Source organism: Zosterops lateralis (genome assembly GCF_965231275.1).
Source record: "Zosterops lateralis genome assembly, chromosome: 4".
NCBI lineage: Eukaryota > Metazoa > Chordata > Aves > Passeriformes > Zosteropidae > Zosterops > Zosterops lateralis.
Window position 1 is genome coordinate 70,898,114 of NC_139765.1, and position 26,513 is coordinate 70,924,626.

The 26,513-nt window shown below is 41.9% G+C and overlaps 1 protein-coding gene across 1 annotated transcript in view; it reads left to right on the top strand.

Moving 5' to 3' along the window:
• Nucleotides 1-26,513, top strand: part of MKLN1 (muskelin 1) — a 93,638-nt gene that overhangs the window by 25,076 nt on the left and 42,049 nt on the right. The window contains exons 5-9 of the mRNA XM_083860597.1: nucleotides 4,368-4,477; nucleotides 8,292-8,484; nucleotides 15,671-15,748; nucleotides 16,898-16,963; nucleotides 24,966-25,078. Of these exons, the coding sequence (XP_083716723.1) occupies nucleotides 4,368-4,477; nucleotides 8,292-8,484; nucleotides 15,671-15,748; nucleotides 16,898-16,963; nucleotides 24,966-25,078 (560 nt within the window). The remainder of the gene's footprint in view (nucleotides 1-4,367; nucleotides 4,478-8,291; nucleotides 8,485-15,670; nucleotides 15,749-16,897; nucleotides 16,964-24,965; nucleotides 25,079-26,513) is intronic.

A 26,513-nucleotide genomic window follows, 5' to 3' on the forward strand; every position in this document is an offset into this window, starting at 1 on the left:
TCACAAGGGCACGTAGTGATAGGAAAAGAGGAAATGGCCTTATCTGAAGGAGGGTAGATTTAGATTAGATATTGGGAGGAAATTCCTGATAGTGAGGGTGGAGAGGGCCTGGCACAGGTTGCCCAGAGAAGCTGTGGCTGCCCCTGGATCCCTGGAAGTGTCCAAGGCCAGGTTGGTTGGGGCTTGGAGCACCCTGGGCTAGTGGAAGGGTGTCCCTGCCCACCTCAAGGGGATGAGATTGGATGCTCTTTCAGGTCTCTTCCCACCCAAACCATTCCATGAATAAATGTTATTATCTCCATTAATACTAGGTTTCCATTGAGCTGTCACTTCCTCACTGGTTATGGTTTGAGATGAGTTTTCCTTTATCTATAGCCTTTCATTTCCTGAAGCTGTCTTCCATGAAGAAATTTAGACAGACCTGGAAATGATATTTTCACCTAAACTACGAAAGCCTCCGGTTGATGGCCAGTGTCATTTTGTTGATGAAGTTGTGAGAGCCTTTTTTTGCTGCGAAACAACTTTAAAACACTGTTACGAAATTCTGTTATTTTTCAGATTCACAGCTTGAAAATGTTTTGAGTTTGTTAAAATTTCCAAGCTGCTAGCCAAAGTAACTCAAAATTTCAAGCACCGTGCTGTGTTCCTTGTAACAGTGCCAGGAAATGAGGCCAAAACCTGCCCTTTTGGACTCTTGGGGACTGACAGGGTGAAATCCCGCTATCAGTGAGGTTTGGGTTTGGGGGTTTGCAGCACTTGCATCAGGAACTGGCTTTATCATTCCACAGATCAGCACAGGGTCCTACAACAGCATTGTCAGTAACACAACAGTGGGGTTTATATGGGAGCATGAGGCAGGAGGAACCACAGGGAGATCTGGGAGAAGGGAAAGTTCCTTCTCCAGCCTCCATTGCTCAACATATCGGAGAAATTTTGAGGCTCATGAAACACAGAATAACCTCTCTCCTTCTGTCAAGAAAAGCCTTGCACTTCTGTTAGTTTAATTACTTCAACTTCAGTTCCAGAGCACTGAAATGCCCAGTTGTGCAGGCTTTTGACCTACTTGACAGGTAAATTTTACAATTTCATGTAGCACCTCATTAAAGAACTGGAGAGAGGGAAGAAGATATTTATCCAGACAAAATATCGAAGAATAATCTTTTTCATGTATTTGAGCTTCGTTTCTGGCTCTGTTCTCATGATTCCTCCAAGCAGAGGTTTTTCTTTGCTGTGTCCTTGAAAGCAGAAGGTGTAAAGACTGATTGCCACGAAAGAACTTGAAAAATGCCAGGTGTAATTCTCATTGCAGTTTGTTACTAGCATGGGATTTGGTAACTAGGCTTCAAGATTTTTAGGCTTTGATGGAACAAAAATGAAGGATACTTTTTTAATGGATATTTTCTTTCATTTTTGCAAGCATGCCTGTTTGTATGTCTGCCTGTAGATAAGGGACACAGAAATTAGCTCGAGAGAGGTATTTAAAATTACCATGTTTATTGCCTTTGCTATTATCTTCTCTACTATAGAGTTGCAGTCCTTGTCTTGGCATAGCTATTATTGAGAAGTATCCCCTAAAATCATTGTCGTATGGATTAAGTGTTTAAGTGACTCAAATACCTTCTGTTTCTCAGAAGAATATTGATTTTTTTTTTTATTTTAAATTTTTTTTTCCTCTGCTGAGCTTCTCTCACTGTGGAGTGACAATTCAAGTATTCTGAAGAGTTGCACCTTTTAAAATGGATTGCTGTGGTAGCTGCAGGAAAAAAATCATGGTGAGGTGACTTTATGATAAAAGGTGGAGGAATTATATAGCTTTAGGCTTTCAGCACCTTTGATTGTAGTGTATTTCCATCTCAAAGGTGTGCAGAAAAAAGTGTTTCCATGCTGCACTTAGTGCCTCCTCTTTCCAGGTATAAGTCAGATTGGGTGCTCTCAAAGGAGATTTTTCTGAAGATCTGAGCATTCCTATGGAAGCCTCAAAGAGAGAGGGAAAAAGAAGGGGTGAAAGGTGTCTCCTGGGAGTCAGGAAAGAAGTTCAAAAATGGGGAGATGATCCAGCAGAGCACTTCAACTTGCCTAACTGGAATAGAAATCACATTCTGGTCTCAACCTTCAGCTTTGTTTCTTTTCCTGCTCCTGTGGAGTAGTTGACAAAGTTCAGGTTCAGTTTTCTCTGCCTGTGCAGTTCTGGGGAAGTGTTTGCCTTCCCTTCCCTGGGTAGCTTCATGTGCTTTCCTTAGAAAAGATGGTTTCACCGTGAAAATCTTGCTGTTAAAAATCACAGTTTCTGGTGTTTTATTATTTTGTTTTGGTAAAAAAGACTGTTGGAAGACCTGAGTTAACTGTGAGGAGGACAAATGCCAGTAAGTTGATGGCTTTGCTTTTTCTTGTGGTGAGAGCTGCCCTGGATTCTTCTGTACATCCCAATAACTTTTTACATGTTGTAGTTGGCCTCAGAGATAAGGGGATGAATTGTTAGTTTTTTTCTGGGAAAAGTTTGTATAAGTTTTGAGGAGAATTGCTGAAAAGAAATAGAAGTGGATAGAGAAGGTGGCAATACTTCAGTTTGGAAACTGGCCTCAGGTTTACCATCAGGAAATGTATTGTCTTGGCCCATTTGAGGTGGTCTGTGGTTTAGTTGGGTGTTTCAGTTCAGTGGGCTGATGGATAGACTTTGATGTTTATAAAATACCAATTTTAACCTCGGTTTTGTCTGGTCTGTGTGGTCAGGTCTGAGGATAGACCAAAGGTGTTACCCTTAGATGTGGTATTTTGTCAGACTGCTGCAGTACTGGGTAGGATATCCAGGACCCAAATTCAATTTAGCAGCAGTCATGTTTTATGGTATTAAGTTACTTTATTGGCAGGACTCAGCTTGTGCAGGGGATGAAAGTCAGCAAGAGGGAAATATCCTGAGTAGGGAGCGTGGCATGTGGATGGGGACACAGGTGATTCTTGGTTTTTCTGACCACTTCACTCCTCCCTTGTCTCTGCAAACATGCACCTACAAGGAGCTGCTCTGAAAGCATCACGCTGTGTGTGCTGAGTGATCAAGTTGAAAAAAAGCTGTTTGAAAAGATGATTTGAGAGCTGTAACATAGAAAGTACCTTCTTAAGGATATTAAAATCAGTGAAGAGTTGCATATTCAAAGTCTCTTTGGATCTTCACTGTTCCCAGAAGTTATGATGAGTCTTTAGCAATAGGTTTGTAAATACAGCCTCTAAAACTTAGAAAATCATGTGTTTGAACACATGCCTTGTGCCCAAACACATTGCAGACAATCATAGATGTACTTTGTTTGAAGTATAAATACTTAGGAGCCTGTGAGAGCTCAAGAACAACTTTACGATGAGTTTGGGGTTTTTATTTCCTCAAGGAGTCAGTCAGAAAAACATGAGTTCAACAGGTTAATCTCAGTGGTATTTCATGGTGGTTTGAAAGGCAACAAGCAATTTCTCTGTGGCAAAAATAGTGGAAGGAAGGAGGTAGTGGACTCCTTGCTGTTGCTGGTAACTGCTCATTCAACTTTAATACTGTCTTTTCCTGTTTATCAGTTACAGTCAAATAAAAAGGAAACAAAAGTATTTGAAATGAAACCACTTGATTTCACTGCAGTTTTAAGGAGTCAGAGTTCACACACAAGTTTTCTGGGAGTTGGAGTTGCTTCAAAAAGCAGAACCAGGTCTTAAGCAGCAGATTAACCACAAAGTCAGTGCAAGGCCAGAGATGTTAACCCAGAGTGCTAGAGAAGCTGTAGGTAAGAGGCTGTAGTGTGTTTCATGGGTTTTTTAGTATTTCAAGTCCATTTGTTCCAATATTCAGATAAAATAATATCAGCAAAAAAACTGCACAGATTAAAGCTTAAAAAAAGTAGAGTTTTTAAATTAGGAATTGACAGTTATCCCTCCCTCCCTCCTCCACAACTTGCAGATGTTACTAATTTTGTAAAATTTAGAATACCCAAGCTTCTTGTCTTCACCATTAGGGAAAATAATTGTTGCTGACAAATGGGGAAATAAATGTACTATGAGGAGCAAATACTGTCACTAGTGTGCTCGTGACTCCCATCCTTGTCAAAGCTTGTTGCCTCTTGGAGCTGTTTTTAATGATAGTGTTTTTGCTCTTTTGCTTAAAGCAAGCTTCTGCTTTGTAATGATCTGCTGTGTTAATGTCGCTCAGCACAGGTTGCTTTAAATGACAAACTTGAACATGATGTATTTGGTAATTTTCCTAAGCTAAGTTAAATGAGCTAGAGCTTAAGTCAGAAACACTGAATTTTGTGTAAACTTTAAAAGCATTCTGTTGCAATAGTTCAATTCTGTTTGATGTTTATGCATCCCTTTTCTCCTTTTCCTTTCTTCTCCAGTTCCACTCTTATCCTGGGGACCTAGCTTCAATTTTAGTATCTGGTATGTTGAACTAAATGGCATTGATGATCCAGATGTGGTCCAGCCGTGCCTCAACTGGTACAGCAAGGTAGGCCTGCATTTTAGATGCCTGTTTGTTTAAAGATTCCCAGTCCCAGAATCTTGTGAAACTTCTCTGACTGGAGTGATGTGACCTTTTCATTCCTTGAACATCAGCTATTAAAACAGCAAACACGCATAGTTGAAACCACATGGCCGACTTTGACCCTAAGGGAAACTTTCTGAATTTTATCTGCTTGTTCTCTTTGAGAAACCAACAAAACAGCCCCAAGAAACCCCAAAACCACCAGCATTACCCAGAAAACCTGCCAGGTAGACATCACAAGAAGAACACAAAGAAAGGAACACTGAACCAAAGGGGAGGGCATTAGTAAAATAATATTTGTATTGGAAGGGAAATGAACCTTAACAAAACCAGATTCTTTTTCTCCCTCTTCTTGTTTTCTGATGCTTTTAACTCCAGTCCCTGGAGTCCAGAGCCTTTTGGGTTACAGATGCAACTTTTGTTAGAGGATATTAAAATGACCTTTTTTTTAAAGAGAATCCATATTGGTGTCTTGCACTTAAGATGTTTACCTGTTACTGTCTTTTTGCTGAGTACCCTGGAACAGAGTGGGGCTGGTGCCACTGGACTGTGAGATGAGATGATTTACGCCATTTGTCATTTGATAGACAGAAAGTTAAAAGGGTCTCAATTTTATTTTTATAACCTGTATTTAAATAATTATAAGAGATGCCTCTCCCGTGGGAGGGAAGTGCCCACTGACAACCAGAACTCATTTTATTGGTACATTTTGTGCATTGAATCTTCTGGAATGATTAATGAAACTCATATTGTGTTGCAGAGAAGAGTAGTCCTTTCCAGCTGAGTAGGACTGAGTAGTGGAGCAGTTTATCTGTGCTTCCAGAAGGAAGAATTTAGAAGGGGATAGAGATTGTGTGTGATGAGTAGAGGCTCCCTCACCAGTCCATGGTGCTGTCAGAATGGTGAAAGAAGCTGTGTGTGACTGTGGTCTCTGCCTCGTGCCCATTTACACCAACATCATGAGCTGCCTTGTGGAGGATTTAAATAACCAGCTCAGTGGAAGTTGCTTGGAGCTGCTTTATGGCCCAAATGGTGTTGTGGTCATGAGTCAGCTGATGATGGACGTCCAGTTCTGAAAAGTTCAGCTGACAGAAGCTACTGATGGTTTTCCTTCTGCTGGCTCTGCATGTGGTGGTGTGTCTGGCAATTTGGACCAGTTGCTGCAAGCAGGAAGCTCTGATTTTTATTTATTTTTTTGGTCAGGAGTCATGCAGTGACGATGTCTGCATCTGTTTTGTTCCCTCTTATCCCATGGAATCGGCACTTTTCCTGGTCAGCATTGTGTGTAGGGACGGCTTCTTCAGGAGGTGCCAGCATTGTTCTCCTGAGGCTTGGAGCCCCAAAGCAGCAGCACAGAGACTGAGTCACAGTGGTGTGGGCTCTGCTAGGATCCACTGCCAAGTTTTTGGTGATGAGTGCATGTGTCACTGATGGCTCTGTCTCACAGAGGAGAGGCCAATGTTGCTGGATCCATGGAGAGGGATGTGCTGCCCCGTATTTGGGGAAAGGCAGAAAGGTTGACTTGCTTCTTGCAGTTCTTTGAGATGGTGGGAACATTTTCACGTGTGTTTTTGGAAATCTCCGAGTCTTTGAAGTGTAATAATTCTTCGCTGCCTGTGATATCAGATGAGAGGAAGGTTGTACACCACATTGCCCTTCCTTTTTGTTCTGTGCCAGCAAAATCTCCCTCTCCTGAGGGGAGTGGAGCTGGGGATAATGGATAAGGACTAAAACATTCTTCAGCACTTTCTCCTTGCTGTCCAGCTCAGCCTACTGACTCCAAAAAGCCTAACCCCTTTTTCCTGAGGAGTGGATATACTTCAGCATCTAAGAAGGGATACTCTATCACTGGGTGCCACTTCTGATAATAAGCACATAAGTATTTTTAATTTTACGAGTGTTTTTGACAGTGTTGATGTCTTAGTCTCATGTTCTCGTTACGTTTTTAGCCATAGGAATTATTTACAGCTTCAGATCAAAGCTATTATTTGGGCTGTCATCTGTTTAAACCTGTGTGACAGCATTTAAAAAGAAGCCTTTTTATATACTTTCTGTACACTTTTTTTGCTTAAAGCAAGTTTTTACATTTAACTTCTGAAGTACTACTATGGTGCCACTTGAATATAAACTTTTATATTGCATCCAGTGGCCAAACTCCATCCAAGTCATTCCTGGCTATCTAAGCCAAGTTGATCAGTCATGAGAGGCTCAGTGGAAGGGAGAAGGTGCCCTCTGTCCCAGGTCTGCATTTTGTCTGCTTTCTAAACTGGAGGATCTAAAAATTCAGAAGTTGGTAGTTACTGGTGTGCAGTTCTCTTTTTGCTTGCTATCCCTTTGAACAAAAATATCTAATTTGGTGTTGGCCTTGACTCATGCAAGTGAAGATTTTCTTGAAGAGACTGTCTTAGGCATCTCTTGGAAAGAAAAAAAAGGAGTTGTTTTTTGCCAGTTGTGCTAAACTAGTTTAGCTTTAATATTCCTTTGCTGCAGCCTTGCATTCTTATCGGTACATGTCCTTGGCCTTTATGTGGGCTGGGAACTGGTTTTCTAAAAATGCATAGTTCTGGCTATTTGCAGCTGTGAAATACTGATGGATTAAGAACTAAAAATACAGCACATGGCCGTGTTTCTTTTTAGCTGCTTCAGTTTATGAGATTCTTGCTATTGAGCCATTATTTCGAGAGCACTAATTTTTGTTGAACGTCAGTGTTAGTTCCAGGTTTTCAGAAAGATTCTATTCATTTAAATACTATAAACTTCACTTTTAGCAGTAATGGCCATTTAGGAGTAAAATCTTTAGTCTGTAATTTGATCAGTCTTATAGATGCTTAAAGTTACATTTGCTTTTTACCACAGTAGTTGTGTTTTAAAGATCGAAATTGAGATTTTTTTTTTTTCTTTAATGCCTTAGAATTTAGGCTTGAAAAGTCTATTTAAAATAAGTGGCTCTGCTACTTACCAACTTAAAAATCTGTGTTTCTTATGCATCTCGTTAGCAGCTTTGAAAATTGTAGCTCTTACTCAGAGTTTACTACTCCCTCATGTGTCTGTGCCAGGATGTTTGACCCAGCGTGGGTTTTCTCTCACCTTTCTCACCCCTTCCCACAGCCGAGTGGGAGATGGGCAGCTGTGGCTCCATCCGTGGTGTGAAAACAGAGGTTCTGCTTCAAGATGCAGGAGAATATTTATAAGTTAAAACTTTGGTGTGCACATAAATCCTTGGTGCTGCTGATCCCTCACGAACCTGCAGGATTTTGGGGTCAGCCTTCTGCCTTTCCGTGGCAGGAGTGCTGGTCATTGCAAGTATTCCCATTCTCACAGCTTTTTTTTTTTTTTTTCTTCCCTTCTGCTTCTAGAAAAGCTGTGACCTACTTACTCTTCTAAATTATTTTGTTATGTAAGAGTCATACAATCAAATTATGTAACGCTGATAGCAAAGGCTTTTTCCTGCTCTGTGCTTCGTGTAGGCCTCGAACAGCAGGGCCAAGCAGATGGGGGGGAAATAATGGTCACCCCAGAGATCTGGGACACCATGCACTCTCTTCTTGTATGCTTATTGAATTGGATGATACCAACTTGTATAATTTCTATACCGTTGCAAAGTAAATGCCTGCACAGCTTTTAGTATCTCTCACACAGCGTTCCTCCCTGAGCTGGCGAGCCGTTTGTGCGGTGGGGAGGAGAGATCCTGTCTCTGGACAGGTTCACAGGTGGCTGCCAGCAGTGCTGGTCAAAGGAAACATCTCCATGTCTCAGAGGTTTTCTTGTGTTCCAGTAGTACCGTGAACAGGAAGCCATTCGCCTTTGCCTAAAGCATTTCCGGCAGCACAACTACACCGAGGCTTTCGAGTCGCTGCAGAAGAAAACCAAGATTGCTCTGGAGCACCCCATGCTGACAGACCTGCACGACAAACTGGTGTTGAAAGGGGACTTCGATGCTTGTGAAGAACTGATAGAAAAAGCTGTGAATGGTAAGAGAATCAGTTTCATTATTTTTTTAAAAAAGCGCATTGAAATATTACCTTCTTTTGGGCGTTAGTGTGCTTTGTAGTAGAATTGGCAGGTCCATGTGTTGTTTCATTTCTGGTGTGCTGGCAGCTTTTGGACTTGGGAGCGTGTGTGTGATGAAGGATAAAAATTCATGAAATCTCTTATCACTGCTACTTTTGGAGTTTCTTTCCCCCAGAAATGACAAGGAGGTGCACTTGAGTGGGTAAAGGCAAGTTCTTCATGTAAGCGTTGGCAAGCTGAGGGTGGGCTTAAACTGTCAGGAAAGTCACTGGAATGGTGAGCAGGGAAGCAGAAGGCTGGAGTTCTCTGTGGTGATCTGGAACATGATTTCTGGTTGGAGCTCACCACTGAATTGGTGTTTAGGCACAAGTTTTCAGCTGTGTTTGGATGAGGATGCTCTCTTTGCTTATGGGGAAAATAATCCTTGGAGAATTGTGTGGAAGTCAGGGACTGGAGGCAGAGCCTGTTTTCCTTCCTTTGCAGAGTGGGACCTTGGCAGGGCAGCCAGTTTCACTGGAACTGCTATTAATTTTTTACTTGGAAGCTTTCTGCTTAAAAACACAGTGTATAAACAGCTCTCAACTCCTAAAAGGAAGGAGATGTACTCTCTCTTGATTGAATAGGATACAGAAAGAGTGGGCTGTTGCTCTGAAGTGACTCTCAAGACCTGTGCAGCAGTTTTGGATTCTAGTCTGATAAAACAGAGGTGCTCTTGGCTGTGGGAGTAGAGCTCTTTGACTCTGCAGTCACTCGTTATTGGAGACCTGTATTGGCGTGACAGGAAAACTTTGTGTCTGATGCCAGTAGGGTTAGAGACTTAGTGAACCAATTTCATGGATAGCTGGCACCAGAGATGTTATTCTCTAATTCTGGCCTAATCAGACATTTTGTAATACCTTTGGAAAGATGCCGGTGTACCTGCTTGACTTCCATCAGTGTGATTTGTACCACTGAAGCTGGAAGTGGTTCTCAGAATGTGATAGAAATGATAGCTTGAAAATCAGGGGTTGTGTTCCATGAAACCCCACCATCTTTTTGGGACTAAACTGTTCAACTGAGCACAGTTTTAAGAAGCTTACTGCAACAGGTCTTCCAAAGCTGCAGTAAATAGTTTTCTCTGGGTTTGGCTCAAGGTTTCTCTTCAGACACAACAGTGCAGACCTGCCCTGTGCTGAGCTCCACAAGTGTTGAGACTGAGAATTGCCATGTCCATCCTCATCCTCCTGAGACAGCAGAGTGTTGGCTGGGCTGGGAGTGTGAACAACTTCCTGCAGTGCAGGGGCATTTTGCAACTGGCAGCTTCCTCCTGAATTGTAAGGGCAAGGGAAGATTGCAGGCTGGGAAAGCAGCAGGGAGCTGTTTCTGTCTGTGTCTCAAAGACACGAGTGCCTGGAGGGAGCTGATGAGCCCACCGTGATGCTGCAGCAGTCAGAAGAGTGCTGTGTGCTGATGATTTTATCATTGCCTCGCTCTGCTGCCTTGGCCATGGCTTAATCTCAGTGCCTGAAGGCTGTCCTCTTTCCACTTCATTGCAGGCTGGAGTGGAAATGATTTCTTGAATGGAATTTCACTCAAAATCTTAGAATGTGCTGAAAAAGTACTCTCAAAAGTTGGATTTTTTTCTTGGGTGCTAATGAATTGAATGTTTTCAGCCTCATTTTTTGAGCTGCTATATCTTAATTTCTTTTACCATTTAATGTAAGGGTGGAGCTGCTGTCATCAGCAGTGCTCTGCTTTTCCAGGTGTGGAAATACTGGCAAAGGACTGGTCTGGTAGGAAACTGTAGATCTTATATTGTTCTGCCTGACAGACACTTGTTTCTTGTCAGATTTGATGTGGATAATCCTCCTTTCCTGGTTTTTGTAATCATGTCCCTTTTTGGAGGTTGAGGAGCTGAGCATCACACTTTGGTGAGCTGGAGGAATATGCTGTAGCTTGTTTTATTAGCTGCTTCTTTTTTTTTTTTTTTTTTTTTTTTTTGTTCCAGCAAATTTAAGAAGCAAGTCTTGGTAGTAACAGACGGTGGATAATTTAGCAGGAGAGTCTTCAAGAGCATCATTAGGTTTTGTCACTGCTTCTGAGGGAGAGAAAAATATGCATGGGGATGTTTATTTTGCTTCATTTTAATCCAGCACCTGGCTAGCTGAAGTTAAATGTCAGTGTGCGCATCTCCCATCGCTCTGTTGGTCATCCTTAATGATCTTGCTTGTCTTGGAATACATTAACCTTCCTTCCCCCATCCTCCTGCCATTCCTTATGTTGTGTTCAGCTTTCAGTGTACCCATTTAAAGCTCTGTTGCCTCCCAGCACCCTTTGGAGAGAAGTGCTATCCATCCCGAGACACTGAGGCTGCATCCCATATTTGCTTTAAGCTGACACCACTGCGGGTTTTCCCTAACTGGGTCAATCCTGCCCTTGCTCAGGACAGTGTGTCCCTGGCACTGGTGCTCGTGCTGCCACATGGCCGACCCAGACAGGGAGCTGATCAGCCTGGGGTGGGGGAGAGGACAGGACAAATCTCTTCTGGTAGCCACAAACCCTCCCCAAACTGCAGCTGGAACATTGTGTCTGAAGTTGTGGCAGTCAGGGTGCTGAGTATTAATGCTTAACAGCTGGATTCTTCTTGGTAGGATGAGAATAGAGGTTTTCAGCCTTGAGCACGTTCTCCTACAGTATTCCTACTACCTGCTCCCTGTGATCTTCCACAGTTACCTGTCCTTACTCTGTTCTGCATCTCTCAAGCTCCCCAGCATTTTCTGAGCAGCCTGGTCTGATGAAAGGTGTCCCTGTCCACAGCATGGGGGTTAGAACTAGATGGTCTTAAAGGTCCCTTCCAACCCAGTCCATTCTGTGATGATTTTTTTATCATTTTACTTTCCTAGCAGCTCTGTCGTGAAGCCTCAGTAGCTTGCTGCTTAGTCTCTAAGGTGTGGGTGTTCTTGCCACTGAACTCCTGTCTGATGTGTTGTTTTTCCAAATAAAAGAGGATTAACTTTAGTCCTGTGTCTGTGTAGTGTAGCTGAAGTGTAGAGTTAATTGAGACATACAGATCCTTAAATTATCCCTGAAATCGTTCAAAGAGCAACTGTTCTGTTGCAGACCGGGCATGAATATGTGAACTCCTGACCGCTTGCTGATCTGGGAGTTCATTGCCTTAAAGGCACAAACAGAAGTGCAGCGAGGTTGACAGAGATACTGCACACTCAGTTCAGCCTAAAATGTCTTCTGGAGAGGCTGGTATTTGCAGTGGTGGGGTATTGACAAAGCGCAACGCTCCGCATCTCTGGCGGGCTATTTCCATAGGCTTAGTCATGTAGAAAAAGAGTAGGTGGTCAAGAATTAGTGCTGGCAGAGCTAACTCTTGTTCTTTTGCATTGCTAATGATGAACGCTGTCTTCCACCTCACATCACCAGATGATTTCTTTTGAGAGCTTGGTGGCAGGCAGCCACACTTTTCCCACTGATTCTTTTGACTTGTGCGTTACACTTAGAAAATGGGCAAATGGAAACTCTGGCAGCTGCCTGACTTCGTCTCAAGAAGAAAAGGTTCCCTAAATCTCAGCTGGTTCACAGACTCGGTTCAAATGCTTCACATTTGGATCCATTCCTATAGCTTTCGGGCCTATATTATTGAAGGAAAAAAAAAAAATCTGCTTAATATTCCTACAGAGAGTACGTGGAGCACAAATTGCTTGGTTGAGCCTCTCGCAGCTCCTGTAGACATGGAAAGCTGCTTGGGATGGCTGGAAGAGCTGCTTGTTTCCTATTAGTATTCCAGGGACTGAGGTGTTCCTTCTGGCACTGCTCGTGTCAGTGTGTGTGACATGTGTTTATCTGGTGACGAGTCAGTCCTGTGCGACAAACAAGAAGTTGTGATGTGCAGCCTGCAGGCTCCAGTGTCTCCCAGAACTCGTGATTCACAGGAACAGGATGCACAGAACAATTGTATTCCCCTGGAAGCTCTAGACAGACACGTATACCTGAATTTTACCATTTAATATTGTTTGGATTTGGTTCTGAGAAAGCTGTTCTGTATGGAGGAGAGAGGCTGGCTGGGGATCCAAAGCCTCCGGGAAGTAAATGGTAGGGTTTATGTAGAAGAATGATAACTTACATGGATTTGAGAGCAAACCTTGTTTCGTTTTTATGAAGAACAAAGTGCAAGAAAATATTACAGCTCTGAGGCTGGGGAAAAAAAAATTGCATGTTTCCTTGTTTCTCCCATGTCTTGAGGAAATTGTCAAGTGATGGCAGGATTTCTATCTGGTAGAACCTTTCTGTCCTTCAGATTTTCTTTAGAATGTAGTTTGTGACTTAAAAAGCCTCAAACTGTTTAGGTATTTTGGTTACTTTTGTTTGATTTGAGAAAAATCTTAAAACTTCAAACCCCAGCTCCCAGAAATTATGGGCTAAATGTCCCTTTGAAGGTTTTTGAGCCAATGGCAGTGAAGTGAGTGGATTTCAGCAACCCTACCTGGAGTTGTGTGTTGTCTAAAAACCCCCAAACTTTATACAACTTGCCCCTGATTGGCTTCAGCAAGTTAAATATTTTTGTTTGCAATATTTGTCCTAATCCTTTCTGGGTAACCTGCAATTGGCTGGCAAAATAAAGAGTTATCAGAGAGGCAGAATTTACTGAGCTGTAATCACGGTGAACTTCGTGTTGTTACATCCAAAATGCGTCATGCCTTGCTGCAAAAGGGGCTTGAAAATAGTACAAAGTCAGTTTTTTGGCTGTAATTTTAGTAAACGTGGACATTGATGTGAGAGGTCTCCGGAGTGAACGAAAACACTTCATTTAAAAACTTCCACCTGACACCTTTTTTTTTTTTTTTTTTTTTTCTTTTTTTGTCAAGAGTCTTGGAATTTATTTTAAACTCCTGATTCATTGGGAACAGCTGACAGACCTGAGCAGGCCTAGATCCGATCCTCAGTGTCTCACAGGAGCTTTTGGAGACCTTTTGGTCAGCAGTGCTCTCCTGACAAGGAACATAAGGAGTGCGCTGGCGTAGGTCTGGCGTCGGGTACAGAATCCACCTAGAAATCCTCCTTTTTTTTCCCTGGTGGTGTCAGACAGGTGGTGATTCAGCTTCCAAAACAAGCTGCTGCTGGTTTGCAATGCAAGTAGAGTGAATGTGGAGCTGCTTCCAGCAGAAGGAAACATTTCTGGGAAGCAAGCTGGAGTATTTCCAAACCAGTGTCCCATGGAAGACAAGAAGCATTATTAAAAGAGGCTGAAGGCACAGTAGGGGAGAAGTGTCGTATCTTGACAAGTGCAGCCTGTGGGTGTAGAGCATGGGAGAGAGGTTAAATCACCCTTTCAGATCCTATGTGGTGTAATTCATTCTTCTGAGCTATTTATGTCCAATTATCTATTGGGTGCCATCGGGATAAATACGGTTTTGGTTTCTGTCTTGCAGACCCAAGGCTGTAATAATAACCAAAAAGCTAAATTTCTGTCTGGGTTTGTGGCTGAGTCACTGTGGGATTTCTTACAGCACATGCATTTGTTCTATTAGCCCTGGCTTTTCTGAATCAGAATTTATGAGATCTCAAGCTTCAAGCCTCTCGTGTGTTGTCCCAACTTCATAAATGCTGAAGAAGTGGGAGTTAAGAACCCTGCTATTAAACCCAAAATAAACCACTCTTCTTTCTACATACGTTGAGCAAACTTCTGGCTTTCCTCGATTACCTAATGTGGGGAGAGAGCTGCTGGTTTTGGCTCTGAGGTGAAAGTAAAATCTACCCTGTTTTCAGAGTATTTATTTGGAAAAACTTGCACAGCTGAGTTTATGGAAGTTTTATATTTTCAGCCCAAACTCATCACCTTTCAGGAGCTCTCGAGTGCCCTTGTTTTCCTGCTAGATGGTCTCTAAATAGAGCATTCATCTTCTCCCAGGAAATACTTGTTGGCTTGGGTTTTAATTAAAACCCAGATTTCAGTCACGACAAACTACAGGATGCCAGGAAACACTTCAAAATTTTCTCTGAGCCTTGTGTCATGCTTAACAAAGATTTCTAGTTTTTTCTAAATAAATAGGGATGTGTTCAGTAAGGATCATTCTTTTTTGCCTATAATTCCTACAAAGGGCTTTTGTATAAATAAGCAGAGGCGTTCATTGTCTAAATTTGAAACGTTAAATTCCTATTGTTTGTTTTCCAGGTAATGCATTAATACATTAATACAGCAGAAACATTTGTCAGGAAGAGCTTGTGTGTTGAGCTGGTGGGTGCTGGGTGGGATGTAGCCAGGCAAACAGCGCTCAGGTGCTCTCATAGTTTGTTGTGTGTGCTACAGAAGGTGAGGTAGGTGTTTTAGAGGAGAAATTTGAAGAATAACCAGCTCCAAGTTCCCCACGTGCCAAGCCCTTCCCAGACTGGAGAGCAGTCCCAGGGAAGTGTGGGTGTTACAAGTCTCCCTTACAGAAAATTGGTGTTTATGTGATAGACTGATAACATCTGAACAGGATTAGGAACTGGCCTCTGGGTGCTGAGGAAGTGGAGGGCACAAGGGGAATGTGGATAAAGTGCTGGAGCTGGTGCTGCTCACAGAAATGCTGCACTTGGCACATCTGGCCCGGGATCTAATGCCTCCTCTTGCTTAACTCTCTGAAGGGAATGTAAACTTGTTTTGTTTTTCATCCAGTGCTTGGTTGTCCCATATCACAGCATTTAAACAATCTGCTCTGCTTCCCTTCCCTTCTCAGATGAAGCTCCAGAGATGCTGTCTGACCTAGTTTTAACTTAATGTGCACTAAAATGGTTGAATTTTATATGCACTGGCAACTTTCCTTTTGCTTAAATAAGGGGGAGGGATTCTATTCTTAATTAAATACACCACACTGGAGATTTATAGACACTTGGCACGACCTGGCAGGCAAACTGGATAATTCTTGACTGATCTAGTAGCAAGTATTCTTTTTATTTTAGTGCTTGCGCATTTAGTTCATTAACAAACTAACAAAAGTTTAACCAACTAACAAAAGTTTAACAAACTAACTGACACATAATGGAGAACTCACTGAAAATTGAAGCTTTGGAGTGGCATATGCTGGATTGAGTTAGGCTGAAGTTGCCCACATTAAAAGTGATTTTGCTATAATGGAAGGATAAATGTTTTATCCAGCAAAATTTTTTGTTTTGCAGATGGCTTGTTCAATCAGTATATCAGTCAGCAAGAGTACAAACCTCGCTGGGGGCAGATTATCCCCAAAAGTACCAAAGGTAAGGACGTTTCTTAAGATAGAACTCATGTACTGCCAGTTCTGTCTTGTTCCTTTGAGAATATGGAGCAAAAAAATGATGCAAGAGAGTCTCCTCTAGGAGAGTTCTGGGGAATTGTTTCTTCTCTGAAAAAAGTTGCATTTGTCTGCAAATTCAGTGAAATTCAGCCTGCTCTCTGGCTGAGTAAGGAACACTGCAGGAATACAAGTGGTAACTTTAGGGGTAGATCATCAGTTTAGTAACAAATCTTAGAATATTGGTTAAACATGAGAAAAGTTATCTGTGTGTTAGCACATGGAATTGATGTAACTTCAACTTAAAGTGAAGAGTTGGCTAATAAATACATTATCTTAACAGAGAATATTTTAAATGAGGTGGATCTTTTGAAATCTTGCTCTGTTACACAGTAAATCCAAACTACAGGATCTTTTCCATTCCTGTCTGCCTTAGAGGGGACTTGTAGCAGCATCCTTAACTGCATAGTGCAAAAATCACTGTCATAGAGCAAATGTAGGATCGAAGGTGATAATTGCCAAATGTGGAGCACTGTCCCCAAGCCCCTTGGGAGGGGTTATTTGTGTCACCTGTCCTGAATGCTTAAAGATACATAGAGTGGTTGGAAAGCTGCTTTAATTGGACAGTTGGAATTCCCTTATATGTGAGAATAGCTGGTGCAGAGCTGGCTGTGCTCTCTGTCTACATCACCTCCTGCTCCCATCCCAGGGGCTCATTTCCCTGTCATTTGAGTATCAGTTCTCACAGCTCAGCCCTCAGGCAGCTCTCAGGTGAGGAGAGATGGAAGGGGAGCCGAAGGGTGGCTGTGTTGTCCCTGCTGGAGAGCTGCAAGGACAGCTCAGAGCTCTTTTGTGTGCACTGAGTGCGTCAGGAACGTTGGAGCTCCTTTCCAAGGCACCGGGAGTTGCAGTATTCACTTCTGCTGTCTGTACTGTCAGTCACCAGATAATTCAGTATAAAACTTTGTACAGTTTTTTAATGTACAAAAAGTATTACCTGGAAAAAGTGACATGCTAATGTTTAAAGAAGGGTGAGTTACTCAGTTCCTCTGCTTCCATGTTGAGGCTATATCTTTCTTTGGTTTAAAAATCTTAAATGGAAAACTCTCCCTTCCCTCTTCTTTTTTTTTTGAAGGAGACGGGGAGGACAGTCGGCCAGGGATGAGAGGTGGCCATCAGATGGTTATAGATGTGCAGACAGGTGAGTAGTTGTTACATTTCTTAACTAAATTATTTAATCAGTTATTTTCCAGATTATTTTTCAAATGTGTTTTTCTTCAGACACTGTGTTAGCTTCAGTTTTTTAGAAAAAAAACCAAACCTCACTTTCTAATAGTTGGATTAAATGCTCTACTTCCTCTCTGGATCTATATTCCAGCTGCATTTTCCCTTCTTCCCTAATAATTCTGAGTTATGCCTCAGCCATTGTCTTCTCTTAAATAGGAAACCAAGAACAATTGGTTTTAATTTTTTGTTCTTCCTACCATCTTAGAGCAGGAGTTCAAACAAGAGAAGAGAAATTAGGGATAATAATTTCCCTTATCTGCTACAGGCTGTGCTCAAGCAATAGATCTGATGTGTTGAAACATTCCTTGTATTTTGGTTGGAGTGGCTTCTAATTCCCACAGTGTACAAGAAACTCCTGTTAAATATAATTCTTTAGACATCTTTTGCAAAAATGTTTCCTGCAGTAATTCAAAGAATGGCTCAGCCTCTGAGCCATTTCTTGTTTCTGAGAAAAAAGAAAGTGGGGTGGTGTATCAGGAACAGTTCCAGTGATTGTTGTTGCGCATAATTTTCTATATCTTTGTCTGTTATTTAATCAGATTTCTGTGCTACGTCAGTCCTTACTAAAATAAGGAAAGCATCTGCCCGGGTCTTTGCTGTGTGAGGGAAAGGATTGTTCTTGGGAAGGGAGAAACAAGATCAGGGTGTGGGCATTGGACAGGAATATAGGGTGGCATTGAAGGAGTTGGCAAAAAAAATGCCCATGGCCGTATCTGTTGTGGTCACAGGACGGGGACAGAGCATGTGACAGGATAGGACCTTCCAGAGTAATTTGCTAAGTCATAGTGAACAAGCAAAAATCCAGCAGTAGCTGCAGCCTCTGGCTTTTGCTCAGAGTAGTTACTGCTCTGGAGGAAGCACTCGAGTTATTTGGTGTAGGAGAGTAAACTTCTCTCATTTGGTGTGAGAGGTTTGAGATTGATTAGGAAAGAACGCTGCTGGAGGATTTGCCGGTGTTTATGCAGAGGCTGGGGACGCTCCCTAGTGGCCTCGGGCATTAGCACTGAGTGTTTCACAAGAGCGTGGAAGAAACATGATCCTTGTCAACTGGGAAATGATAGTCCTGCACACCTCCTGAAAATAAAATATCCGTGGTAGTGTGAGCCTTTCTTTCCATTCCTCTTGCTTTTCTGAAGTCCCAGTAAGGTTGTCAGCTCTGCCTTTGACTTCAGTTTCACTCTGCTTTAACAAGGCAGTGAAACTCATCCAGATATTTTTTTAATATTTCTTGATACATTTTATATGTATTTTTATATATAATATATATATATGTATTATATATACTTTGGATATATGTATTGTACCTAAATTAATATTTATATTATTTATGGAAATATATATAATGTACATCATAAATGTATCAAATATATACAATTTATTTATTTTTTTTTAACTTGCACAAAAGTTGATGGACAGTACCTACAGAAGTGGAGTCCTGGATCTCCCTCCCTCTCTCTCTCATGGTGGTTCTTTCTTGCTGTAGCTCTATTTATAGGTGGTGGGATACCTTCCCAAAGTTTCCCTGTGGGCTGTTTGGGAAGTTGCTCTCAGTTTTGCATCCAGGTCCACTGAGGCTTGTAATAGCTGAAATGTTTTTGAGATGATCAGTTTTGCCATTTAATTTGGCTTGTGACAGGCCAGGGGAAGTTTTTGGGGCTGTTTCCGTTTGCTGATTGCTGGAGTTTTCCTTTTGAATATAGGTGGAGTTTAATGAGGTGGTGGGAATTTAGCCAGTTATGTCAGGATGCATTTTACAGACTGGAGCTGGAAAGCTCCCTGGCTAACCTTGGACAGATCCAGTGTTAATGGAAAAGGGAGCAGTGGTGTACTCTTCCCTTCAAAGACATCCTCCCTCCTTACTCACACACTTGCTGAGTGGGTTTTTTTCAGAAGACTTTGGCAACTGAAGAAAAATCATCTCACTTTGCAGTCTCTGTTGGAGGAATGAGGTCCTTGTTAAAAATCAGGATTTTCTTCAACTTGAATCTTTTGGAAGTGAAGTGAAACAGCAAAATCATACTTACAAGGAGATTCTGATGTTTCATATCACATAGAATTAAGTGTTGGAAGCAAATTTTCATCTCTGATGGCCAGACCTGCTGTAGCTATAAATGAACTATAAATGCTTTGGCATTTTGTTTAACCTCAAGGAGATCATAACCACTTTTTACTGACTAGAAAAATCATTCTAATTTAATAGTACTGAGCCTGCTGGATGCACATGCTGGTGTTAACATAGAGGATATGGGTTGGTGAGTAGCTGAACTAGATCTTAAGTTGCTGCTAGTGCGTGGAGTCACTGAGACTTTTTTTATCAGTTTTGGGTAGAACATGGATTAACTTGTTCTAAACTGCCTTTTAGCATGGTTTATCTTTCACTTAGAGTAGGCTGAAAGTAACTGAAAGAATTCAGCTTCTCTGCTGGCAGCCAGTAACTTGTGCTGGAGCTCATTTCCATCTGGTTCTTAGTACCTGCCACAGCTGACTGAGGAAGTGCAGTGTTCCTGATGCTTTGGAAAACGCTTAAAGCAGTTTGAAATGGAGCTGTAGGCATTGTGGGATGCAGAGCTGAGAATGCAGCCTGATGTCTTTCTAGATTAAAAAAATTAAAAATGGGAAGTCAGTGATTCCCACAATATCCTCCATCATTTTAATCACATTAACACTCAGACTGGAATGATTCTGGATGCAGAGTTAGGAAGTTGGATTTGGAATATATGTGCACAGACAAACTAAGAGAAATTCACAGTTCTAGCTAAAACCACTGTGAGGTACTTTAAAGCTCTAGGCTGCAAATGAAAACAGAAAGCTCCTGTTATTCCTGCTTTTCCCTGCAATGTGCATTTCTCATGCGGCTCTCGGCGTGGGAGGCTGGAGAGTTCTCTCTGCTTTTCTACAAGGAAGAGGAAGCATTTGAGTAGTTCCAACCCAGGGTACATAGATTAAAACAAAACTGTCCCCTAAAGAACTCCAAAACTACACAAGAACACAGCGTTGTGTGCTGCATGTCAGACTTGAGGAGCTGTTTGTGTAGGCTCTGGGGAAATACTGGGGCAGTAACACACAAGCTCATGTGCAGAACTGTGTTTTTGGGGAATTGAATCCTAATGCAGTTTTGGATGAGGGTGTCAGCATCTGGCAACTGGTTCCTTATTAACAGTTCTTTGAATCTGCCCTCCCTGGCCTCCTTATGGGTCAGATATGCCACATATTTCAAAACTCCAGTGCTTATTCTGGAAGAAAGAGGGGAATGGGTAAGTGAATTGCCAAAAGCAAGTTTTAAGGAGTAATGTCAGTACTTAGGAACAGTATGTGTGCTGTACTTTGGAGACGTGGTTTACAATTCCATGGGCAAGGTGGAATTGATCTCCTCTACTCTTACAGAACAGACACAGTGAATGACAGTGCAGGCCATAAAGCCATGTAATCAATAGCAATATGGACCATGTAGAAATTATTCTATTAAAAAAAGATATTTGGTGTTATATCAGGCTTTCTTAAACGTTGAAGTTTTCCCACGAGCCTGCTTTAGAAATAACAGCAAAGCAACCATGATTTTTCTTCTGTCTTCATTTTTCTTCTCTTTGGCAAGTGAAACAGTTTTTTTGAGGGAAAACATTAGCGAAATGGTCTTTATTGATATGGTGCCTCTGTTCTCTCACTGAAGTGCAACTGCAGTGTAATTTTAGTTGTACATCATTTTGGTTTTTCTTTTGTTGGAAGGAATTCCGTTTGCTTCCTTCCATTAGATAAATGAGGACAAATCTGTAGGCTGGGAACAGAGGGAGATTCAGAGCACTGGGCCCAGCGTGCCCATTGGATACGTGGGCAGCACAGCAGAAATGACAAGGCTGGTTCAAAAGCAGCATGGAAAGATGAAAAAGATGAAGAGAGAGCAGCAGACATGAAGGATGCTGTTTTGCCTGAGGAAAACACTGCTATCCATAAGATATTTAAAGACAAGACTTGTGTACAGGATGAAGGGATCTCAGAAACAAAACACAGATGGCTTCTAAGCTCTGAAACACAAACAGCTGCTGAATCCTGGAGGTTACTCAACTTCATGGGGCTTTCACATTTGAGACTCTATGCCTATCCTTAAAAAAAAACCCCTTGTATTCAGCCAACTTGTATTCAGCTGAACTGTGGTTCAGAAACCAAGGGCTGTGATGCTGCAAGAAGAAGGCTAGTTTTATATTTGTGCTCTTAAATGCTCCTCACAAAGTGGGCAGCACTGCTGGCACGTAACTAAAGGTGTGGGTGCTGCTTGGGGAGGTGCCATCCTTTTGTAGAAGGCTTTTGAGATATCTTACACCTTGATTGGTTTCTTATTTCTGAGAGGATCCTTTCATAGTTTAGAGACAGTGATGCTCCAGTACAGCCCCAGCAAGTCTGTGCTGGCAGCTGACTGGGAGGGCAGTGGCTGATGAACTGGGGAATGGGGCCATGAGTTCAGGAGACCCTGAGGGTCTGCAGGAGAGCATTGTGAGGGTCTGATCCTGCCCCTGGGATGTGAGAGCTGTGCAGGAGGACAGGCTGGGCACTGGCTGCATGGAAGGATTTGCAAGGCGCTGGAAGCGGAATGTGCGTCAGCAACGTGTCCTTGTGACATTGAAGGCCAACCTCTCCCGCTGGACTGTACCAGCACAAGCAGGGCCAGCAGGGAAAGGAGAGGGTGATATTCCTCTTTTGGGTATTTGGGGACACATCTGGAGTGCTGTGCCTGGTTTGGGCTCTCTGGGACAATAAGGATTGTGTCAAACTGAACTGACCAAGGTGGTCTGGGCTGGAGCGTGTGATGTGTGAGGAGATGCTCAGGGAGCTGGTTTGGTTCATCTGGTAGAGAAAAGGTTCATGGGAGGATCCTAGAGCTGTCTTCAGCTACTGGTGAGAGCATGGAGATGGTCAGGCTCATTTTGGGGGGGCAGCAGAAGGATAGGGTAAAGGACAGGAAGGGAAATCCTGTTAGATATTAGGGGAAAAAAATTGTAATGAAGTTAATCAGTCATTTCAGCAGGGATCCAGTCTGAAATGTCCATCCTTGGAGATACTCTAAGTATGACTGATTAATTCCCTGGGCAACGTGGTCTCTGCTGAAGCCAGCCCTCCTGTGAGGGATTTGGGGATGACTGATGGACCTTGCAGAGGTGCTGTAGATCCACAATTCTTTTATATGCCATGGAGAACTGTTCTAGCAGAGACATGGAAATACTACTTGACCAAAGAATGTAGTTAAATATGTCACCAGGACTGGAATGTATTCACTGAGGAAGACCTCCTGTACCAGAATCCCACCAAGGATTTCACCACATGGAGAAAATGGAGTTTAACAGGAGTCAGAGAACTGTCCTTGAGAATGTGTGTGAACCTGGACTGAAACCACCCCAAGAATTTTGATATTTAATGAGTTGGAGAAGACTGCTTTGCTGCTTTTCTGAGGAATAGAAATTAAGGAGAGGTTGACAGGAAATATGTTGATTGTGGGGAATGCACATCCTCTAATTTGAGGACTTCTCTGGCACCTTTTAATCATCCAGAGAGTAAAGGAAGAAAAGAACTCAGACAGTACAGAAAAAATTTTGACTGAGCAAGCGGTTTAGAAATACTCACAGAACATATTTAATTCAATATGTTGAATTTGTATTCAGAAATAAATGTAGAGGAAATAAGCTGAGGATGCTGGAGGAGAAATTTGACTTCCTAAGCGTAGCTGGTAAAAGCTTTGGGTAAATATAATTGCTTTCATGTTTTTTTTTCTTGCAGCTAGGTTTGAAAATTCTCCTGCTCTGCCCCTAAAGCTGAATAGAGACTTGCTTTAATAAAGCAGCATCAATTTTGCTGTGTTCCATATTGCTTGGATGCAGAGGGAGGATCCTTTTCTCCCTGAGTTCCCCAGTGCTACCAGAGTTATATTGGTGTGGGACTGCTGGGCTCCCCCTGAGCTGCCCCACTGCTGCTGCCTGGGGTTTGTGTCCTCTGTCCTCTTCTTTAAATATTGTCCTTTGAGATCTGTCCTGGTTGGGTCTCTTCATGCAGAGTGAAAAAAATTTAAAAAAATCCGTCCCATGAAATCTGAATTAACAGCTAGGATACGAGCAGTGATACTGGTTGGGAAATAGAGTGAAGCTTGACTTCAAAAAAACTTAAAATGCCCAAAAAACTGAAACCCAACCAAACAAAAACAATCAAACCCAACCCCAACCAAACAAGAACAATCCCACAAACCACCAAACAACTATTTTTTTTTCGCTTTGTACCATGGGAAAACAATTCCAAATTTTGGAAGAACTATAAAAAAATTATTTACTTGACATTACCAGCAACAGATGCATTTATGCTTTAAGAAATACTCCTTTTAAAACATGAAACCTTTCTCTAAAATCTGCATATACTTCTGCAAAAAGACATGAAACTAAAAAATTATTTCCATTGGGTTGAGATAGTGATGGAACCTTTCTTTCATGTGAGCTACAGTTTTACTTCATGATGAAAAGTGGGCCTGGCACAGAGTTCATGTGCACTTGTGTTTGGGGTGTCACTCTGAGGATGCTCAGCACCAGCTGGGTGCCCCTGCTCCCCTCTCACTGCTCACATTTAATCCTGTCAGCCTGGCTTAGGTAACTTCCAAAATCTGAGTTTTCATCGGAGTCATTCAGGTTTGCTATTAAATTTCATGTGAGCCAACAAAGCCTTTCCAGGCAGGCCTGACATTTTGGCAAGGCCCCAGTAGGATTTTTAGCTTTAGTGCCAAATCTTTTATTTTTCTCGGCTATCAATGAAGCTGTTGTGGTAATGTGGGTTTTGTGAGCTGTGAGAATTTATGTGCACAAAGGGACCTGCTCTTTGCAGGGAACACTGGGAGCCCTGAGTCCAGGAGGAAGGGTAATTAAAGTTAATGAACCAGGGTAACCTTTCCATGGTGATGACCACTATCCTGATGGTAGGTAAGGGTCAGGGACTAGTCCCATTTTATAATTCTGCTCTAACTCCTTGCTTTAATTGGTGTTGGATTAAAAATTGGCCATTACCTCCATAAGAGAAGTTGTTTGTAGATTTTAAAGGAGTTTTTCAATGCTCTACAAGTCTTGAGGAGCTTGTTCTTCTTGGTCTTGGCTTTGTGTCGTGTTTTAATGCAGCCTAAAAATAAAATATTTTTAGAATTTGAGACCAGATAGTGCTATTTCTGTAATGGGAGTAGTTTGGTTATCTCTCCATGGCAGAACAGAAACTCTTTTCTTAAATGCTTCCCCTCTTCAAAGGCTTCATCTGGTCTTATCAGTGAGTCTGGGAAGCCTTAGAACTTGCTGTACATAGAGCAGCTGTGGGTTTGAGGTGACAGCCCTGAAACACTGACTTAGATTTATTTGTGACTCTTCTACTCACTGGCTTTTGTGGCATCAGGTAAGTTACTTCAGCGAGAGGATTTTGTAGTTGATTTTTCTATCTAGGGGATGGACTAAACAGAAAAACTTTGCTGCTCCTATCTCCAAAATCTTGTTGATGTATAAATCCTGCACCAGACAGGGCATAGGCTGAGATGTCATTGATAGACTACATGCACAGGATCCAAAATGTTAAATATTGTTCATTTGTCTGTCTGGAATTTTAATCAGAAGGCTGTGGGTTTGATTGCCTCTTATGTAAATGTAGAAGTAGAAAATGACTCTGAGAATTGGCTGTCTATCAATTCTAAAATCTTCCATTACTAAACCAAACCACATTTTTGTCTTGATGACTAGTTCCATTCAAAGAGGAGTAGTGTTTTAAGAAAAAAAAAAAAAAAAAAAAAAAAAAGAGTTTAAATTTCTCTTCTGGTAGTTTGTCTTTGTCACAGATGTTTTGTAGGTATTAACCTGTTCAAACACATTCTCTTTTAAAAATAAAATTAACTTTTGTTTTATTTTTTTTTTTAATAGAAACTGTTTATTTGTTTGGTGGCTGGGATGGAACTCAGGATCTGGCTGACTTCTGGGCATACAGTGTGAAGGAAAACCAGTGGACCTGTATATCCAGGGATACCGAGAAAGAGGTAAGTTCTGCAAACATCTGTATTTTTAAAAATACATCAATGGTTGCTCTCAAAAATGCCCCTACTAAAGTACTTGTGTTGAAGTGCAGCATAAGGTGAGAGCCACAGAGTTCAGACCTTCAAGTTCTGAAGACTTTTGAAATGCTTATGTGGGGAAAATACGAGCTGGAGGTGGCTTTGAAGTGTTTAAGATTCCTGGAGGGGAAAGGTTTATTTCTCAAAAGCAGAAATCATCGGCCAAAAAATCAGCTCAGCAAGCAGAGCACGAGTTAAATAATTTTGTGTGGCTGAACAACCAGACTTATCACAGAATCCCAGAATGTTTTGGGTTGGAAAGGACCTTAAAGATCATCCAGTTCCAGCCCTGCTGCCATGAGCAGGGACACCTCCCACTGGAAGGTTCCAAGAACTTGCTAATGAACATTTCAGACCCAATCCCGGTGTTGGAGCTTCAGAAACAAATTGTTTATTTTTTTTTTTAGCTTCTGTCAAAAATGAATAGAAATGGACAACTACCAGATGGAAATCTAGAGGACAGGGGTTACTGCCAAGGGCTACACAACCCCGAGAGCTTTCGTGGAATTCATTTGAACCATTTTCCTTGGCCTGTTTTGCTCGGGATTTGACGTATGAGACCTGAAATGAATGTAGCTTGGGTTGTAGGACGAGACAAAAGAAGTCCAAGACCTTTGGCTTGTGTAGTCTGTACACTGTACACCGAAATCTTCTAGTTCTGTGTGGTTATTGTGTATTTTGAGGTCATTACTTGTTTGTCAGAGGAAAGTTCATACCATCTCTTCTTGGAGGTATGAGAAGTTTGAGATCCCACCACTTTTTGACAAGTTCAGGAATTGATTTCCTCAGCTGTTTGAAAACAGTATAAAAACATCTTGTTTCTTATTTGTATTTCTCAGTTTCTTGTCACGGCTAATTTTGTGAGCTTCCTTACCAGATTAAATAACGCTTTAATATTCTCATTTTTTTTCATGGCAAAGGTTTTTTTTAGAGGTTGTAATCAAGTAGGACAAATAGCCTGAGCTTAAAAAAAAAAAAAAAGAATGAAATCTCACAGGCATTTCCTGTAGCCCTCAAATCTCTGTGACGTGTACTCACTGATTGGAACATCCTTTACAAAATGGGCAATAACAAAACTGAACGTGATACTCTGGTTTCTGTCACAACAAGCTGTGGAGAGGTAAAATTGTTATATTTATGTACTGTTTAGTCAAAAAGGGGCTGCTGTGTTTTCTTCCTGCACAAACCAGTGTAGTTTCAGTCTCATATTTAAGAGATTCATTTCCTTTTTGCTGAGGTGGTGCCGCATCCAGTCAAGTTTCTCTAAAGCTTAGGAGGCCTGGCTGGGATGTTTTCTCTCCAGGTTCCTCATGCTTGACTCCAGCAGGGTAAGACTTCAGTGGGAGGAAGGTGGGATGCA